We start from the raw sequence: 21,496 nt of genomic DNA on the forward strand, positions 1-21,496 counted from the left end.
CATAGGGACCTTTACCACTGCAACTGCCAACACTACATAAGGAGTTATGTTCACCTATATGCACTCAACTACTTAACAAGCATCATATGTTGCCAAGCTGAACCCCACACATGGCTTTTACACCTTATTCATGACAGAGATTGTACATTTTCCATCTACTTCTGTGGCCAGAGATCATTTTTCCCCCCAATGCCTACAGCCTACTATGAATAGATGGTCCACAGAAGATAGGGACACCTCTCACCAGGGATATCAAAACCAGTGGCCCTTTGTTCGTACATGCAGGTAAAGTCCTATTTTCAGCAACAGACACAGTCACCTTAATCATTATGTCACTTTCACCCAAGTACAGTTAATGTTTCATTAGACTTCATGGACTTGCTCCCCAACATGTCTCTCATTCACCCTAACACCTTCTTCCTAAGTCTCTTGGATATTCATTCCAATCCCGGTAAAAAATTGGCTGAAGGAAAGTGCTCAATGCATTGTCAATACTCTGAATCAGACATAGTACACAATAGATGCAACACGTATACAAGGTTGTATCCTCTTCCTCATCATGTACACACTATACTCTCTCTGTCAAGGATGTCAAATCAAACTGTACTTATTGGTGAATGGAACAAATGACTTTCACATTAGTCACAGCACTCTAGTCTGGCACACCCATAGCTAAGGCAGCAAGAAGGCATTCAGATCATTCAGTGGGTTTTGTGTGTTAGCTGTCAGAGTAGACCTCAGCAACATCCTCCTCACATGGCCCGATGTCTGTGAAAGTACCATGACTGGTCTCATGCGACCTACTTTGAAAAAATGCACCCTTGATCCAGACAACCTGGCCAACTGCAGTCCCATCACAAACCCTCTGTTTAATGGAAAAATAAATTGCTACACAATAACTCACCAGAATCAGACAACTGCACCTCCTAAATGACTACCAGTCAGTGTTTCGCTCCAAGCATAGCATCGAGAAAGCCACCATCCTGGTCTTGGATGTCGCCCCCCAAATCATGGATAAGGGTGACTCATGGCTCATCATCCTCCTTGGCTTTTCAGCTGCATTTGACACTGTCGACCACCAGATCCTTTTCCCCCTTCTCTCCCACAAGATGGGATTCACTGGCACTGCCCTGAATTGGATTACCTCCTACCTCTGGGGCAGAGACTGTTAGGGAGAATTCTTTGTTTAGGCTGAATTTCCTAACCTAGTGAGTCCCCCAGCAGCTTTGCTGGATTTTTGGGGTTTATTTTTTTTCTCCTGCCAAGAGTGAGACTCTTTTACCCTCACTCTTGGGCATGATTTGAGTGTGTTTCTTTGAATCTAGATGTGTTCAATGGGCTATGGGGTCTTTTACTCCATAGGGCTTCATGTGTTTTTGTGATGTGTGTTACACAGCACCCTCAGTGCAGTAACACAGGGGTGTCATAGTGACCCCCCAGTATAGACTCCATAGCCTGGGAGTGACTACTGTCTCCCAGGGCATGTAAAGTCACCATTGACTTTACTAGTCTTAAATTCTGAACAGAACCAGTACAAGCCATCATATTGTGGACGTACTGGCTGGGGCAATTCGATTGCCCCAGGGTCTGTTAGTCGAAGGGGCATGTCTCCGTCCCCCCTGATCGAGTTTTGGCTGGTGGCAGTGGATACTACTTTTTATATTTAACCGCAAATATTTTCCTATGGGATTTCCCATTGTTTTAGGCTACTATCTTTATTTAATTATTTACGGTAGCCTCGAACATACTGCCGGTTTATTTAATTAATATTAATTCTCCGGTTGGTATTTCTTGCCAAAACTTGATTCTAAAATGGCGTTTGTGTTCTCTTCTGTGACTCCAACCCAAGTCGAGCCCTTTGTTCCACTTTTCTGGCAGGCTTCTCCACAGAAGCCCTCCAAAGTGGTGTCACTCTGTCTGGGGTACTTAGGAGGAGTGGAGGGGAATTTAGGCACCGTGGACTGAGTTGCCTAGGCAACTCAAGTCCCACTCCATCCTGATTGGCCCAAGTGGTGAGCCGGCCGGCTCACCACTTAGCATGTTTGAGTGACAGCTAGGCTGAGTGAATGGGGGTTTGCTGCATAAAAGCAGGGCTTTGGGGACTGGAACTTCAGATGTCGCCACAGGACCTAAGAATCTGACGAGGGAGAAGCTGAGCCGACCTGCCAAGACACCACCACCGGCGGAACCCTGCTGGACCGTCTCACCACTTTTTCCCAACGACAGAGGAGATCTCCCGCCGGAGAGTCTTCTTCCTTTGACTGGTGGGGATAACCAGTTTCACCGTCTTTTCGCCTTCCCGACGTACCTCGTGGCCGCCTTGCCTGTGCCAAGCACACGGGCAACCGGGATACCACGTTTTACCACGACCGCGAAACAAAGGTACCACCTTTAACCGGAAAACTCCGCGGCTGGTTTCTTCCCTGGTAGTGCAACAACCTTCATCTTTCCTCCAAGTCGAGATCTTCTCTTCCCCTGGACGACGACACAACTTGCACCCACTGCCAGGAACAACTGCCACCGCTGATGGATCCTTCCCACTTAAGGTACCGTGTACCACCTGGCTTCCCTTGCTACCGACTGTACGGGGTAGATTTAGCCTCCGGCTTTCGAACCTGGGTTAGCTGGGACACCCTGGCTAAACTTTCCTAAGCCTCTCTAAACTCTTTTTGAACCCTCTGCAAGACTTTCAAAGACTAGTGTAACTGTGTGATCTTGGGCGCATTTGTGCTCTGCTCTCTCTAAGAGTGGGCCCAGCCTTTGGACTTTGGCTCACCGGTGACTTTTGCTCTTCTGCCTTGCTAACAGTGTTCCTGAAATCTTAGAGTGGTGTACCTTTCCATTTTCTGTCTTTTTCCCTCCCTTTCTCACAAACTTATTGGAGTGCCATCTAGTTAAGCACTCACCTCTGTATGAAAATAAGTGGTGTTTTACTGTGATTTATCTGATAAGGAAAAAGGGGTGTATATATTACAATTGTAACTGTGTTTAGAATATTTTACAACAAGAGTGCTGGAGTGTTTCAAACAGTGTGTTTTTAAATAAATAATTATATACTTTGATACCAAAGCTCTGTTCAGTGTTTGCTTGTATTGTTGTATCTGAATGCCTATTGTGTATACTTTGCATACTGCCTAACTCTTCTTGAGGGAAGTCTGACTGCTTAGCCACAGCTACCAGGTAAATCCGGGTGGTACAGACTGGTACCAAGTGGGTTTACTGCCAACACCTGTAGTCTTAAATCTTTTGCAGTGGTCCCTAAGGGAACTGCACAGGTTTCTGCCTAACAGAAACCAGGCAGTCCAGTTGAACTCTGTTAGCTCTAACCAACTCCAGGTCTGCTGCGGAGTCCCGCTGCGGAGTCCCGTTAAGGCTCCATCCTCTCACCAATTCTTTTTAAACTTTACATGGAGCTTCTGGGTACTCTCCTCAAAGATCCCAATATAGCCATCCACAAATACGCGGATGACACTCAGTTGTACAAGAGAGCAAATAGCCTGCAGGGCATCATTGGTCTCCGTGATTGGTTAGCCATCATCTAGTCCTGGATTTCGATGGCAAACCTCAAACGGCATACCTCACACTAAACCCATCCAAGACTGAATTCATCATCATCAGTCTGCCTGCTAAAAAACAACTTGTCCAACAATGGGTCAGTGATATGCACCTGGAAGGATTTGATCCACAGCTCTCGGCCCCAGCAAAATCTGTAGCCTTCACCATTGACACCAGCCTGTTGTTCCAGAAATGCTCAAGCAAGAATGCCCAAACAGCCTAGCTCCAAAACTCTATCTTTCGAAAAATCAAACCCTTCATCCCATTGCAGACACTTGTGGTCTCGCACATCGATGGGGTTAATGCTCTCCCGACAGGGTTCCCAGCTGCTCACTAAGCTCCCCTGAAAGCAGTCCACCACACTGCAGCATGTCTTATTAGGGGTGTAGACAAATATTACCTAATTACTCCCATCCTACCCGAACCACATTGGCTTCCTCTCCAGGCCAAGATAATGCTCAAGAATGCATGTATCACGTACAAAGCAGTCATGGGTAGCAAACCTTGGTACCCGGTGGCTAAGCTCCACATATCTGTATAGGCGCGTTATAAATTCCACATCATATCATATCTGGGGGTGGGGGCTCTTCTTGCAGCTAGTCTACCAACTGGCTAGAATCCAAACTTGTTCGTCAAGAGCAGACATGCAAACAATCCTTGCGTTTAATTATAATTGTGCAATTGCAAGCCATGAAGGCAGTGTGTACAATGGATCCCTATGGGGTCTGTCTGCATGAAGAAGACGGTCCCCATAGGAATTTCCGTAATTTTCACTGGCATGAAAATCTATGACGGCGCAAATGCTGAAGCTTTTGTAGGGCAGAGAGGAAGGAAGGTGGCAGAAATGGAAGTTGGGTTTCCACGCCTGCTCTCCGCGATACAAATGATTGAAAAGGAGGCGTGATGTTAAAGCAAGGCGATAAAGAATTATTCAAGGATTGTATGCCTTCCATATACTTTACGCCCGATTTGAAAACAAGCTCCTCTGTTTTTAAAAAAAATGCGGAGTCATGGATAGCAAGAGTTCTAAATCCCATCTTTGGGGTTCCATGTCATTGTATCAGTAATGAATAGCCAGTTTGGTGGCAGTGTTTCTAACAGTGAAACACAAATGGTTCAAAAGTGATGACTTGTTCTCTTCTGTATAAGAGTAAACCATGACACCATCTCTTTTCTAACATGTCCTATTCTCCTTTAACTTTTATCAGTAGATTTCTTTTTAAAAGACATGGCGATATTGCGGCTCGGGGCCCTCCACAAGCTTCATGGGCAGGCAGCCTACGCCACTGGATAACGTTCGGAGCACGAGCGCCTGCGCAGAACGGGAAAGCCGTTTAGCTCTCGCGCAGCGCTGATGAACCTTCCGCATGGCACCTCTGCAACTCTACTATGCAGGTTTCTCATTAAACTGGACACCGTCCACACTTAGCGCTCACTCGGTGCACGATGTCACTGTTGCCTCGTTGCGGGAAAACACATTCGACGTGACGTGCAGGAACATTCTTATAATTCTAAAAATAAAAACGCCTCCTGCTTGCTCAAAGTTAAAAGGCATTTCGTGGTCATCACAAGTTCGGGCTACCAGGTAACCACGGCGCAAAGTCATGAGCGGAAACATTCCTTGAAAGACCAATGAAACTTAATTTTCAAACTTAAAAAAAAAACGCTGAAACCGGAATAGGCTTTAATTGATATCAAGCACGTGCCTATGCGCTTTCTATTAACAAGGGGCTTGTGGATGGAAAGTTCCTGGACTAGGTAGGAGTTTGTCAACAACACTATTGGTACACATTACATATGAGAAGGCTTTAATATGTTATAGTGTCCCTTAATAAATATAGTAATAATAAAGTCTAATTTTATTGTTTGGCGGATCTACCAGCCCAGCCCCTCATTAGGAGTTTTAAATTAATGATAGCATTATTCACCATGAAAGATATGAAAAATTCACAATGAAGCCAATTCCTACAATGAAAGTGTATTAACCTACAACTCTTCCTTCAGGAGAAAAACATTGACTATGGGGTCACAATAGAAACATACATTGAACAATAAATAAAAACAATTCATTGTGATTTTATTTTTTTTAAAACAGTCCCCATTATTTAGTTTTCTGTTCTGTTTGCACACAGAAACATCGAATCTTGTCTTACAATCTGAAATTAAGTTGAAAGCTTAAAGAAGGAAAAAAATGAAAACACAAACGTTGGATAGCCACAAGGAACGAAAAGTGAGATAAAAAACAATAGGACTGATTAGGAGGAAGTTGTAAGGTGGGTGCAGGCTGGCGAACAAGGCGGACCGAGTGAAATAGCCTATGAAGTCAATCAAGTTAAAATGGTAGCTGCTCCTACACTCATATTCACATGTGTGGCCCGTGGAAAGAAATGAACAGGGTGATTTATCAAAGCATGTCGGATTTTTTGGCTTAAGTAATGGCTGTTCATATGAGCACAAGACACGCAGCAAAGTGCAATCATCCACTGCATTCCAAATGTGTAGCTTTGGAGACAGAAATGACCCAGTTCATGTAATATTTGCCCGGTTCAAAGTGAATTTGCACAGCTGAAAAGTGACTTTGCACTGCCGACACAAACCCTGATTCATGGAACTATGCAGTGTATTTTGTAGTGGAATTTTCTCCGTTTAAAAAAAGCCTTTTGAATAGGGATCACACATGGTTAAAGTTGGAATACCGGCTGAAGTCGGTTGTCCTGAAGAAAACGCTTCCTCGTGACCTAGCGATCATTGAAACATATGTAGACAGATCTCTGAGTACCCAGCTAATGAGATTCTCATGAATTGGAGACTAGGGCCAGGGTCGACTGGGGCATAAAACTGTCTCGGGCACCAATGAAAAAGTGGCCCACAGTTGCAAATGTCATTAATTGCGTTTGTGAGAGACTGTTTGAATAGTACACAAGGCAGAGTTTTTTGATAAAATGTGATGCAATGTAAAGAATAGTTATTCAGCAACACTGGTCAAAGCCACTAGCAGCAGAGTGAAGTAACTCCTCAAACTGGGCCACATTGGGTAAAAAAGTGGCCCACTTTGACCAAAACAAACAGGGCCCACGCTAGCATTTTGCTTTGATGGTTCGGCATTGCCCTATAGGCCAGTCTGACCCTGACTAGGGCTAAGAAATGCAATTATATTGTCAATGTTGTCCTAAAATCATACGCTTTCTCTCTCGCCTATGTTTTAATTTGCATTTTTGTAATGTGCTCTAACTTTTTGCAGTGTGAATCCTGCATGTACATTGTTTGTCAGCAATTGTTATGTAGGTTTTATAATATTAGTGCTGTACTGATTTAGCTATTAAAATGTACATATATCTATATTATAATGATCAGTGTATGTAAAATGATCTATACATTATGAAAATATATTGTGGTTTATTTGTGGGTGTGAAGCTTTTGGCTAGAACCTCACATATTTCGTGAGGTCCTGCGTAAAAAGGTAGAATACCATATATTTTGCATGTATGGTGGATGCATTATTGAGACACTGGAAACTGTAGGATTGTTTAGCGTGTTTTGGGAGCACGGAGTACAGCACCACTGCACAGGATCAATGTATAGCATGTTTTTTTTTTTTGAAGTGCAGCGCCACTGCATGGGTTTGGTGCATTGATATAATGTGGTACAGCAAGACATGTGTTATTGAGCATTTTTATGCAGCGCCACTGCATGGGTTTAATGCAATTGCTTCAAGCTATGTGTTGCCAGTGTAACATGGACATATAAGTGAGGGCAGGTTATTCAGTCAAAAACGATTTTTACATATAAAATGCAAGTCATTTTTTTTTCACAGTTAAAAGCATATTTTTACCTGAAATTCCTCAGTTGCAGGAGACACATTTTAGGATTAATGAACTAACCTCATTAACAATAAACTAACACGCTAACTCATTAATAACATAATGTGTTCTCCAGTGCAAAATGAATGGAAAATGACAGGCTCTTAAAGTCATTTTAAAAGCACATTCAGATTTTTTTTTTTTGCTTCTATCTGCGCTCTGTCCACAGTAACTGCAGGAAGCAAAGACCTCGAATAAGCAAGAAATCAGTTTGGTTACAGTTGCAACTGTATAAGCCAAGCCATTGTGTGCAGAGGGTGGTTAGGGCATGATAGAATTTTATTGGTTAGGATCCTTTGGTAGGAGGTAACCAGAGTTTTCTTGGATAATCTCGAGGAAGAAGCTGGAGAGAGACATCTTGACACAGCTCGGAGAAGGACTGAGTTGATAGCTGGGGGTGCCTGATTCCTAAAGCAGATTCAACTTGGTTGCAGAGACTGGGATTTCCAGTCAACAAGTCCCAGTTTGAGTGACAGCAAATGCTTGTCCTTGCTGGGTGAACCCCTCCAGAAGGTGACCAGCCAAAGAAGTTACATGCTGAATAAGCCTGGTAATTATCTCGCTGAAGTGTGGGGGCTGAATGTGTGCGAAAATATTCAGTCAGTGTAGGAAAGGAGATTCCTGTGCTTTACCCACGTGTTTAATGTTGCAAATTGAATTCTTGTTCCCCGCCACTCTCTTCTCAGTGTATCACAAATAATGCTGTTACTGTGCTATTTCATTTATTTCTGTAAAAAAGTGAGATCGTGTTTAAATGCAACTTTTATAATACACAAAAATATCTGAAAGCAGACGGGTGGTGTGTTTTATTTTCTCTTTCCTTTGTGCATTTACCAATACAATGCTGATGATGTGGGGAGATGTTTAGACAGTGCAATTGTCATTTTTAAGGTAGCTAAAAATAAGATTTGGCTGCAGCTGTGCGCACAATGTCATTCAGTATGAGCAATTATAACTAACTGTGTGTGTTGTAGTCTGCCGGAGGTCTATGAGTCGGCAGAAAGGGAGGCCCGGGACATAGTTCACTACCGTACATAAGTTAGTGAAAAATACCACATGATAGCTCGCTGCCGTAGATAAGACAGCGAGAAATTGCCCATGGTGGCACACTAAAAATGAAAATGTGGTGTTCCTGAAATGCAAGCCTGAGGTCTCTCTAGTGATTACATGAAAAATCTAAACAAAAATAAGGGGTTCTGGATATTGGAGCCACAAATAAAACAAAGGAATTATGCTCACCAAAGATACCACCAACCACGCATACCAACCACGCATACCCACCACGCATGTCTGTGTACTGAAATAATGCATATCCACTCATTACGAGAGTGCCAGTGTGGTACTAACATGCGGGTATTACCACATACCGGCACGTTACTGCAGTGCCACAATGCAAGTTTGCAGGTAGGGTGGTGGATTTTCCTCCAGTTCTGAGCTGGAGGTATATCGGTCACCCTACTGGCAAACAACTGCTGGTATTACCGGCATGGTAATACCAGTGCCGGTAATACTGGCAAATCCCCCCATGGAGTCCAGAATGGGGATTTACCAGAGTTTCCACCACTTGGAATCTGCCAGTCATTCCGGTCGACCAAGTGGAGGAAACGGTATTACAGTTTGCCGGTATCCTGCCACTGCAAACTTTTAATGAGGCCCACGTTAATGAAATGAAGCAACGAGTTGGGGGCAGACCTCTCTCTTCGGCTGGCGCCTCCCTCTGGAACAGCCTCCCTGCCTCTCTGAAACTTCTGCAGAACCATCTCTGGTTCCGGAAGAAGCTCAAGACTTTTCTTGTTGCTTCCACCTTCTCCCTTCCACTACCCTACTGATCTCCTACTTGGTACTGCAATTGTTACCTGGCAACCCTCTGTACCAGGGGCCCAGGCTCTTGCCCTCCCAGTTACTCACCTACACTGCCCTCTGTCAACCCTGCACTTGGGGTTTTATCTGCAACCTTACAACCCCCCCTTCCTGGCACTTATCTATTACCTGTTTTCTGCACTTATCCCTTGCGCTGCCAACCGCTTGCCGCACTTCATGTTTTTTAATGTTTGATCCTATGTCTTGCACTTGCTCCTCCTCCCCTTCTCCTGGCACTTCTCCCCACCCCTCTCCCCTGCACTTGCGCGATCTCAATGTCACTGGCCTCGTAAGAGCATTGTCTTGTTCCCTCTTGTTCCCCCTCCCTTGCCTTGTCGCGCCTTGAAACACTTGTGTATAGGCGCAATATAAATAAAATATCATATCATATCACTGAGAACCATAATTGCGTGATAACCTTTTGCTGGACTAAGATCAATGAAACAGATTTAGGATGAAGAGGGGATGCATAACTTCGGGGTGGGCGGGTCTTCATTTATTTGTTTTCCAACCTATCAATGTTTTTTTTCTTTTTCTTTTTTCTGAAAAATTAAAATAAAGTTTCTTTTAAAAAATAAACATGTTTTGAAAAATCCAGTCTAAAAGGAGAAGAGGGTGTGGGAGGGGGGGGCTGTTCTATTGTTTAAATGACCACCCGACCACAGAAAGGGATACATGAATTAGAAGAAAGAAAGGAGAAATCAGGAGTGCAGGCGTGGGAAGCAAACATGTAACTCAACATTGACAAATGAAATGTATCAACTAACGGCATAACAATCCATCGTATAAGAAGTATAAGAAGGGGCGAGGATCTATGGTTCCAAGAATCGGGCTTTCAAACATGTTTTCCAACTAATCACTTACAATCAGAAACACATGTGGGCTCCCTCAACCAATCCCGAAGGCACAGGGATCTGTGTAAATTAAGTGAAACAACAAAATGAAAGGAATACATGCATTGTTCTATGACATACTGAGCCTGACTAGCAGAGCACTTTCCAATAAGATTTTGGGCGTAATAATTCATGGAACTTTTAGCACGGTGCAAAGTGACTTTGCACTGCTGCTTACTATTTCGCGCATTGAAACACTTATAGTAAAGTGCAATATCATATCATATTGACTTTTCCAGTGCCAACAAACACCCTGGGCCTTATTCATGGATTTTTTTGCACAGTGACAAGTCGCTTTGCACTGCAAAAGTACTCTTTGCACCGTGCTAAATTGGTGATGCAAAAAGTACTTTTGCAGTGCAAAGTGACTATGCTCCGCACACATACACTTTGCACCACTCTGTGAATCGCGGTATGTGTTGGCAGTGCAAAGTCGCCTAGCGCCCTGCTAAATGTCCCATGAATTGGGCCCTGTGCCGTTATAAAACGTTTCTGTTAATCAGGTCTTCGGAGCTCTGCTGAAATGTATGATTTGCCCAACAATCAGAATGTTTGTATGACAATCAGTGGAGGCGAATATACACGCAAGAATGACTGATTAATTCTGTATGACATGACACATTTACAAAATCCAAAATCCCCCCCCGAACGTGGAGTGTGCTCTTCATTTCACAGCAGCATCTGTTTCTGTTCAGTCTGGGGCCTCAATCACCTCACGTCAGTTACTTTCAAAGCATATTGTTTATATTTAAAACATGATTATATATATATATATATATATATATATATATGTTTCAGATGTTGTTTGAAATTCTACTAAACATGAAACTGGATATACTATTCCGACCGTACAATCTGTGTTTTTTGGTGTGTTACCATGTTCAAATATTCCGTTTCGTTATTCAGATCAAACAAACAGAAATTAATCCATGCATACACACCTCATCACACCTGGTGCTGTGGACAATCACAGGGCCCACCAACCATCTAGGAACCCTTCCATAGGAAACAAAGTTACACGCTGATCTTAACCAACCATAAATGTGATTGCAACATTGAGTTGTGCAGTAACAACACCCTTTATTAAAGCACATAGAAGTAGAAGGCATGTGGCATACAGCTCTATTTAAGAACATAAAGTACTATCCTCGCCTCTCGGTGAAACCAACCACACACCAAGGGAGTTGAGCAAGATCTCCAATTTCACTAGGCCCCCTGATGAAATGACAGCTGAAGGCTAGAACCGTCTTTTAGGCCCACTTGATACCAGACATGCTATAAACAAGACTTGTGTTAAAAAAAAATGAAAGACATGACCTAACAAATTAGGGAAAGATGCAAACCAGGACATACATTTATCTCTAGGGAACGCACCTCCAGCTGTTCTTAACCTGCCAAAACCCAACTGGACAACCCTGCATTACCACAATACAATGACCTACAATCAGGGCTCCAGTCGAGGGTACACGCGGATGGACGGAGACCACCCACTTTTTTCAGAGGATGGACTCAGTCCCCCTCGGCTAAAATGAGACCCTTGAATGTCTTCTTTGAATTTATGAATTAAAGCCGACATCGGGGATCTAACCGCAGTCATCAGGTTGGACATTTCACCACTGCACCATATATCCTGATGAAAAATAACAAACAACTAAAGGTGGAATGTCCCATTTCGGTACAGCATGTTCCAGGGAAAATATTTGTATTGGTTCTTGGAGTTTCAAACATGCACACCTTTTAACGTTTTCAAAAACACCATTATAAGAAAGTATACACTCTTGGTTTTGTGTGTGTGTTGATTTTATGAAAGGCAAATGGCATTTGTCCTGTGCAATTTGGGTGGTTATGCAAAGCCAATTTAATGAAATATCCATATTTCACCTTGATATGCTAATTTCTGGTGACGTCACATCCCTTTGTGTTTGTTGATGAGTCCCCCCAACTTTTATTTTTGGGACTTGACCCCTGCCTACAATCGCACACAACCGACTGACAACTGGGGGACCCCCCTCAAGGCTCGGCTCCCACATGACTCCGTTCTGGGAATCCATCCATCACAAAGTTAAGAGTACTCCAAAACTGCAATGATTTGCCATGAAAGAGGTTTGAACCCACCATGCAGAACTCAGACTGCCCAGAGCATCAAGAGGTGAGGCCTTGACTGCCCAGAGCATCAAGAGGTGAGGCCATGACTGCCCAGAGCATCAAGAGGTGAGGCCATGACTGCCCAGAGCATCAAGAGGTGAGGCCATGACTGCCCAGAGCATCAAGAGGTGAGGCCATGACTGCTCAGAGCATCAAGAGGTGAGGCCATGACTGCCCACAGCATCAAGAAGTGAGGCCATGACTGCCCACAGCATCAAGAGGTGAGGCCATGACTGCCCAGATCATCAATAGGTGAGGCCATGACTGCCCAGAGCATCAAGAGGTGAGGCCATGACTGCCCAGAGCATCAAGAGGTGAGGCAGACTGCCCACAGCATCAAGAGGTGAGGCCATGACTGCCCAGAGCATCAAGAGGTGAGGCCATGACTGCCCACAGCATCAAGAGGTGAGGCCATGACTGCCCAGAGCATCAAGAGGTGAGGCCAATGGAGAACGTGGCACTTTACCGACACAGTCACTTGGCATCGCAGCCACGTGCCCATGGGATTACTGAAGCAGAGAGGCTTCGGGGTTTGTAAGAACATCAATTCTGAATATATACCCCAAAGCATAGCAGAAGAGGCCGCTGGAGGAAAGGCTCATTTCCCCAGAGTCGCCAAAAGAACATTTGCAGGACCCGTGTTCATGAAGGCAGAGTCCCAGTTCCAGGAAATGCAATGCCATAATCCGCTTGGTGATGGGTTCAGGCACGTGCAAATACATTAATGGGGGAGTTTTCATGCTATGGCAAGACTGGAGGCGAGCATTATGCTTCAACTTCTTTATTCACTACTCTCCAGCAGTTTCAACAAACATAACACCAAAACACACAAAAATGCCCAAAGTGGCGTTTTTTGTGTTTTTTTCTTTAAACTACAAACTCTATGGTCTCTGTAGTCCATTATCTCCTCTGCTCAGCTATGACCACATCCTGTCCCTGAGCTCCTCCTCTTCTTTTACTGCTCTTCAAGCAGATAAGTACCTTTTCTCTCACCTCCTTCTAGTTATCATTATTGAAGTTATTGTATAGTGTCAGAGAGGGTGGGAAGGACTAGATTATAGTGAGCATAATGCTTTCTGATGAAGAACAGTCTTGACAGATGTCTAGAAATACATTTTACTAGGAATGTTATATCATGCGTGCGTAGGTCGTGAGTTAGCAGACCAGACCTTCCGGCGGATCGTTGCTTCGCGTCGCGTGCGAGAACGTAGTAAATATAATTTCGGTGATTTAGTGATCCAGCAGCGTGCCGGCCCCGTGCCGCATGACCGGCACCCTAGGGGTCTCGGCAGCTGCCGCATAGCTTTCCTCTTCGAGTCCCTCGCAGCCAAGGGAACAACACAGAGCCTCTGGCCCCCACCGTTGTGGAGGCAGAGCCGAGAGCAAGGCTCCAGACCTCCCCAGCCTTCTAAACAGAAGGGAGCAACGCCAGGGCCCTCTGGCTCCCACCCTCGTGGGGGCTGAGCCAATAGCAGAGCTCTGAGTTATCTGCGTTGCAACGCGACACATAGACAGAGAGAGCAAGGCCTGGCGGCGAACACCCCTAACATGAGGAAAGGGGCTTAGAATACCAATACACGGGAAATAAGTGTATTGAAGAAGCGCTCGACACCCCATACGCGGAACACTCGGAGAGCAGACCTAGAGAATTAAGGAGCAGGAAGCTCCTTTTCCACACAATAAGAGAAGTGATTGAGCATCCCGCATAAACGCAGAGCCCACCAATCGGGCTGGAAGACTGACACAGCCACCCCAGGCAATACCAAAGAAGAAGTCAGGTGCAGCCACATGTAAAATAAAAATAAAAATAATAATAATAAATAATTACAAAAGAAAGAGTATAAGGGATTGATAACAGAGACTCTGATTACGCATCTGACTGAGAAGTGAGCGTGCACAGACACCTGCTAAAGGTATTTAGGCACACAGCACCCTATCCGAAAATGTCGGAATTTGAGTGGAGTGAAGAGGAACAGTCATGGGACTTAGCTGCCAGCTTCAAAGAGGTGCTGGGAAATTATCTAGTCGATGCTGTGGCACAAGGGGTGAGACCCCTGCAAGAAAGGCTGGAGAATTTGGAAGCAATGTGGAACCAGCCCAAAGATAGCACCACTGGGACAGAGCTCACACCCTCCGAACCCGCTGAAGCAGGGTCTAAGGGGAGTAATAAGGCCTGGAAGAAGAAAGCCCCTTCTGGCCCCCAGGGCCCTTCGGGTGGGGCGAAAGAAAAGGCCCCGGAGGTCGTCAATGCTTTTGCGAAGCTCAGAGAAGCATATTTGCAGCGTCAGACAGTGCCAGACCTCACAGCGCTCTCCGCCGGGGAAAGAAAATATGGGAGCTGATGACCCAGGCTCGGAAGAGGAGCCAGGAGAAGAAGACCCAACCTCACAAGACGAGGAAGGGGCACCAGAGGAATATTGGGCTAAGCACAGGGGAGGTAAAGAACCCGCAAGGAGAAGCACCTCGAGGAGGAACAAGAGGATATGTTTGACCCGGACAGCATTAGGAATCCCAGATCTTCAGACTGGCAGCCCTCCCCCAAGGTCGCTCAATACATGACCATAAGGTTGAGGAAGGCACTCGATAAGGAAGTAAGACAGCGCCTTAGAGCAGAGTGTCCGAGACCAGACCTCACGGGAAAGTAGCGGAGACCCCCCCGAGCTGGACCCCAAGATGCTAACTTTCGTGTCTAAGACCAGCAAGGATCCCCAAAAGGGCATTGACCGCTCATGGAAGAGTTGCCAGGAGAAAGTCCTGGACCTAGCAGGTCCGCTAGCTAAAATCATGGATCTAGCAGAGAGGGCGAAAGATACGGGGAAAGAAGTAGACCCCCGACGCCCTAGCAGGCTGGGCCCAGAGAGTCGTCTGCTTACTGGGGAACTCTAATTGCACTATTGACTCTGAAAGAAGGAGAGGCTTGCTATTGAAGATTGACCCTAAGCTCAGTGACCTCACTTCTTACGAAGCAGGAGAAGCAGCGCAAGGTTTTCTTTTCAGCGACATCTTAAGAAAAGATATGGGTTGCTTCGTGGGAACTTATACTTCACTGGAGAAGGCGCAAGCGTCTATCAGGAAGATCTTCCCGAACAGACTATTTGGCAGGACCGGTCGCTTCAGGGGTCACGCGTCTGGTCGAAACCAAGGCAGTAGGAGACCCCCCCAACCCCAGAGCCCAATACTGGGAGAACAGGCAACAGGATTCCTTCTTCCCGGCCAGGGGACGTTTCCTTAGACGGCGTAGAGGAAGAGGAGCCGGTCGAGGAATATCATTCACTCAAGGTGAGAAAGGCTCATTACCCTCTGGTGGGAGGGAGGACCGCTATGTTCTGGGGAAACTGACGCTCACTTTCCAGCGATGCCTGGGTTTTGCAAACCGTGAAAAGGCTGTGATTAGAATTTATAGAGCTGCCAAGAAAAAAGTGCAGGCCCTTTCAACAGCACCAGTCGCAAATAGAGCAGGACTGCTTAGACCACGAGTTAGCGCAACTTGCACAAAAGGAAGCTATAGAGAGATGCCCGAAGCCTCCCAGCTTTGTGAGCAACATGTTCCTGGTACACAGGAAAGAGAAGGTGAGACCAGTAATAAATCTGAAGGAACTGAACGGCTGGATAGTCTAGCGCCATTTCAAAATGGAAGGCATCCACCAGATCCGAGACTCTCTCAGAGAAGGAGACTGGTTGACGAGGTTAGACTTGAAAGATGCGTACCTGACAGTTCCAGTGCTAGAGGAGTATAGAGAATTCCTAGCTTTTCATTGGGCAGGGCAGCTTTGGCGATTCAAGACGATGCCCTTAGGTCTTGCGTCAGCAACCTGGGCTTTTACCAAGCTCATGAAGCCAGTAGCAGCAGCAATCTGAGAGAAAGGTATAAGATTAATTATATACCTAGGCGACCTACTGCTGCTGGCTGAGGACCGGGAGACGCTGGTCTACCAGATGAAATGGGTACAAGACCTATTACAGTCACTGTGATTTCTAGTGAATGTAGTGAAGTCAGACATGACTCCAGCGCAAAGACTGGACTTCCTAGGGTTTGCTCTAGACATCAGGAAGGCCACGTTAGAGTTTCCTGCGCTGAAGATAAGAGACATCAAAAGAGAAATACGAGGATGTCTACAGAAGCAAGTAGTCTCCCTCAGGGTTCTAGCGATGATAGTGGGAATGCTAGCAGCCTCTATCCAAGCTATATTTCCAGGGCCATTACATTATCGGGTTCTGCAGAGATAGAAGATTCGACATCTGCATCAAGGACTGAAATATCATCAGTCAGTGCCTTTGGAACAAGATTCCATAACAGAGTTGGAATGGTGGTTGAAGAATATGGACGCCTGGAATGGGCGAGCCATTTTCGGAGATCGACCGGACCTAATCATAGAATCAAACGCCAATCGCCTGGGCTGGGAACACGATGCGGAGACCTGCAGACAGGAGGTAAATGGAGCGAGGAAGAGCTTTGCCTCCACATAAACTGTCTAGAGCTGCTAGCGGGCTCTTTCGCGATCAAGGACTTTACAAAAGGGAAGATGAAATTGTGCGTACTGCTAAAGATGGCCAATATTTCAGCAGTACGCTACATAAATCACCTCAGTGGGACAAGGTCCAAGATGCTAGCCGAGCTGGCAAAGGACTTTTGGCATTTTTGTCTCCAGTCAGGGACGTCAGTGACGGCGGAATACCTATCCGGAGTGCTGAATGTAGTAGCCGACTGGAAATCGAGGTACCTCACAGACTCCAGCGACTGGAGATTGAATCCGACAGTGTTTCAGACTCTGAATCGGAGATGGGGCCCATTGTACATAGACCTGTTTGCATCGTGCCTCAACGTACAGACAGCGGATTACTTCAGCTGGAGACTGGATCCGGGAGCACGCGGCACGGATGTGTTCCTGCAGGAATGGATAGGTGGGCCGCATTACGCTTTTCCTCCATTCATGATGCTGAGCAGAGTGCTAGCGAAGTGTCGGAGGAAGAGAGCGCAGCTACTGTTAGTCGCACCACTGTGGAAGTCAAAAGTATGGTTTCCCACACTAATGGAATTAACAGTGGACCTTCCGAGGATTCTGCCGGAAGGAGAATGACTACTCACGGACCCAGCTGGGTTGTATTATCCTCTGAGAGTGAGAGGGACACTCCCGCTCATCGCGTGCAGGATATCAGGAGACGCTGGTCGTTGCCAGGCATTTCGACGCAGGCTGCAGAGTTTATCGCAGAATCTTGGGCTCCTTCCACTAGAAGGAGCTACGACGCGGCTTGGGCCAAATGGACTAGCTGGTGCAAAGGGAGAAGTGTTCATCCCATTTCAGCCCCTGTGGTAGTGATTCTGAATTGCCTGGCACAACTGCTGCAAGACAGCATAGCTTTCCGGACCATAGGAGTGTATAGGTCGGCAATATCGGCAGGACACCTACCAATTGAAGGGATCCCAGCGGGGGATCAAACATCTGTATCAGGGTGGCGTCTTGTATTGTTATCATCAAACAACATCAAACAACATCATCAATCACAATACATATACGGGCGGGAAATTAATGCTCGCCTCCTAGTCTTTAATAGAATTAATACTCCCTGCCCAGTTAGCAGGGGTAATCTTTATTACTCTCCCTTTGCATCTTGAAAAACCCTGAACCTCTCCATTGCCATTACCAAGGCCAACCAACCCATAAGAAGCTATCAAGCGAAGAGGTGTGCATTGCTAATGCTTACCGTGTATGTTCATGGCCCATGTCAGCCGAATCTGCTTGCTAGCTTGAAATGGTGTTGTCCCCTCCAAAACCTGACCTCTGCAACAGTATGTCTGAAAAAAATGCACACACAAATAAGTGTAAGAGTTGTGCGTTCAACATGAAGGGTCGACACAAGTACGCCCTCCAACACACCATCGCCTAGGTAAACATCACGAGGTAGCCTCAGCACGCGGATGCTTAATGTTGGAAATAGCTGCCTGCTTTAAAGCGAACCAGAAGTGCGACTAATGCCCCTCACTCGCGCCTACTAATTTTGCCTGGGAACGTACTGCCCTGCTTTCTTCGCAGGCACATTTGTATTCTCACTTAACTCTGTACCGGTGGTGATTTTGAAACGGAACCTTCGATTCAGATTCCGCGACCCAAGTTCCAAGGAACGTATTTGGGTCGCGGTGCTTCCTCGGGTTGCGGCTACAGGCTCCGGCTGTAAACAGCTCCCGCCTTCCGTGCCACATGAGCCTGCAGCCGGAGGCAAGGCAGAACGCGGGAGAGACCGCTGCAAGTGTCAGCACTACATATGCTACACCAGAGCTGTTCCCCTGGGGGTACAGCCCCTACGCAGCACATCGTTATATTTCTGATCCAATGTATGAACAGTGCAATGCATAGCAATGAACAGAGGGGGGGGGGGGAATTCAGGCATGCACGGTCGGTATTTAAACTCTTGTTTGGACTTTGCAATGCTGTGCAACGCGTTTGCAAGGACTTCACAATGGCAGCTTTCCATGAAATGTATGAAGCACGAACCAAAGGGCCGCTGTACATAGGGGACGCCCGGGTCGTGTGCCACACGCTAACAACGCTAGCTTCAAATGTGATTCTTTCTATCAGCCAAATGCAACATTCTCTCAACGACGCTAATCAATCACAAACTGGTTTGCACCGGTTATGACACCAATGATGTGATGTACAAAGTTGTTAGGCTTTGAGAATGCCCAATTTCTTTGGGTATGTCACAGCGAGATTAACATATTTGCGCAAGAACACACACTCTTTGTTTCAGCTGCGAATCTGTGATTCGCGCACACCTCCACAATCTGAATACGCATAGGCAAGCAGGCTTTCCTTTGTGCGTGGCACTGGCAGACATCATAGACATACGCTAAGCGGTGAAAGGGGAGCGTTATTATTGCTTGCGATCAATGCAGTTCAGTTACATGAGAAGATTTCATTCTCACCGAGTCCCGTAGCCGAGCAAGGGCTCTCTTCTCGACGGATTGAGAAGTGCAGGTACTCAGATTGTCAAACATAATAAGTGCAGGTACTGAGAGCCGTAGGATTGGCCCATTTATAGCCCAACAAATAGCTCAACACATCATAACATAAAGTATCACAACATAAAAAACAAAGCACAAAATAACACTGGAAGACAGCCATCTAATAGGGAGTTACAAATGGGCGAAACTTTTCTAAAGTATGCCCATCACCTCTCTAACTGAGCTCCGTATCTCCGTGTTCTGCTCAGCCCTTTTACACAACGGGTGACAAAGAGGGAATACCCGCCTCGGTACTTCTGAGCACCAGACGGATATTAATTAACCTGTGTGTCTGTATTTATTCAAATGTTAGCATTTGCAGCCGGGCAGAGGGCATTCAATATGCAGATGGAATTTAATATCGAGTGCTGCATATTCACGCGAGGAAATGCTGCTGACCTTTCCCCAGCCAGGGAACAGCCCCGCTCTTTATGAATCACACAGAAGGATGTTTAAGGTCACGCCGATATTCTGACCACATTATATTTAAAACAGGGCGCGGTGCCGTGTGCAACGTGCAACACATGGTTGCCATAAAGAGACAAACGCGCCGAGGACCAACAAACATTCCAGCGGCAACTAGTAGCCAAATGGAATTTCAGTCATTACATTAAATGACCAATTGGACTGGACTATTAGAAAAGACACTAGAGATGACAACATGGCACCCCACATTTGCAGAGCCACAGACACAGTATATCAGGAGAGGGCACCAGCCCCAAGCGTTTCAGAAGAGAGTAAGCGTTTCGGAATGGCTAAGTGGCTTGAAACACAGCAACAACAAAGCGATGGGTGATATAACATCTGGTGCCTGATGCTGCCAGGCTCTCGCAGAGTTACAGGCAGGGGGATATGCCACGCTCTTGCACATCTCGAGAAAGCGAGAGAGCGCGCGAGGAAGAGAAAGAGCGAGAGAGCGCGAGTGTGTGTGTGTGTGTGTGTGTGTGTGTGCTGCTCGCGCACGCATAAAGGGGTTTGGGAAATACGGTAGTGTCTATTCAGACAGCCTGCACAGATGACTTTCATTTGTCAGCGGACACATGTAGCATATGACCCACAAGAAAGGAACAACGTGGAGAAAGCGACATTTCTGCTGTGCATACCTTCAGTTAACGGCGTCACGGTTTATGCCCCCCTAAAAGACTGACTAGGCAGTGCCAGCCAATGTCTGCCATACAGTGTTGCGCTCGTCACAGCATGCCAGGAGGGCACATGGGCACACCTGAGCACTGTCGCTTCTGTTCGGAACACTGCTACTATGGGCTACATGTAGGAATAACATTAAGGAACAACAGACGTCTCCAGCGTGGTTCCTCGACTAACTGTAGAATGCACTGCAAATAGATACCAGAGCAAAATCCCCACTGCCCGCGCCTCTCGCAGTACGGGCGGCCCACTCCTCACACGAGGAAAAATAAACCGTGGAAGTCTGCTCTGAAAACTCCCCAGCGACTTCCATGGCTTATTTGGCAACAAATATAAAAGCAGCTTATCAACCACACGCAACATTACTTTTACACCCCAGCACATTGTCCCTGTTGTATAAAACTTATGAAACATCTTGCATCAAAATGAACGCAATCCACACACAAAAACTTTGCTGGAATTGCTATCCCCGCGTATAGGCTAACACATCACTTGTGGGGCTTCCCTTAATCCTTCCCCCAACCGCCCAGCTCCGTGCTTACCTTTCTGAGGCCAGAAGGGAACTGAAGCAGGCACTTGCACAGCAGGAACATGTGAGGGGATGCAAATCAGTCTGCCAGGGACTGTCTAAAAAGTGCACCCGTGACTTGAAACGACCAAGAGACCGAGGGAAAATGTTCTGAGCGCGTGAAACGGGGAAATCACTTTTTTAACTTGCAGATTCACCCGATTGTGCACAAGATAAACAACTCATACTGCTCCTTGCATACAGATTTTTTTAAAATAAATCACGCTTGTTTTGTCATATCCAATTCCTCTGAATGAGATTCCATATGTGCAAGCATATGTTTTCAAGAAGTCCTAAATCTATGCCTCTCATTCAGCCGAGGTAACTGTTTAGCTACAGTTCCAAGAAGAAAGTTAGGTGTATTCTTTATTAATTCACCTGTACAGTGTCATCAGGGTCAATGCACCTTACAATAGTGTTGGAGATCCTATTTCACATGATATCTCAGACCCTACCGCATTCTGATCCC

General features: G+C 46.0%; 1 protein-coding gene across 1 annotated transcript in view; it reads right to left on the minus strand.

Moving 5' to 3' along the window:
* Window positions 1-21,112, minus strand: part of TMEM100 (transmembrane protein 100) — an 81,308-nt gene extending 60,196 nt beyond the window's left edge. The window contains exons 1-2 of the mRNA XM_069654936.1: window positions 21,002-21,112; window positions 18,017-18,107 (exon numbers count right to left, since the gene is read on the minus strand). Of these exons, the coding sequence (XP_069511037.1) occupies window positions 18,017-18,107; window positions 21,002-21,052 (142 nt within the window). The 5' untranslated portion in view covers window positions 21,053-21,112. The remainder of the gene's footprint in view (window positions 1-18,016; window positions 18,108-21,001) is intronic.
* Between the last annotated feature and the right edge of the window lie 384 nt (window positions 21,113-21,496).

The sequence above is a fragment of the Ambystoma mexicanum genome, chromosome 3q (assembly GCF_040938575.1).
Source record: "Ambystoma mexicanum isolate Mex_15411 chromosome 3q, UKY_AmexF1_1, whole genome shotgun sequence".
NCBI lineage: Eukaryota > Metazoa > Chordata > Amphibia > Caudata > Ambystomatidae > Ambystoma > Ambystoma mexicanum.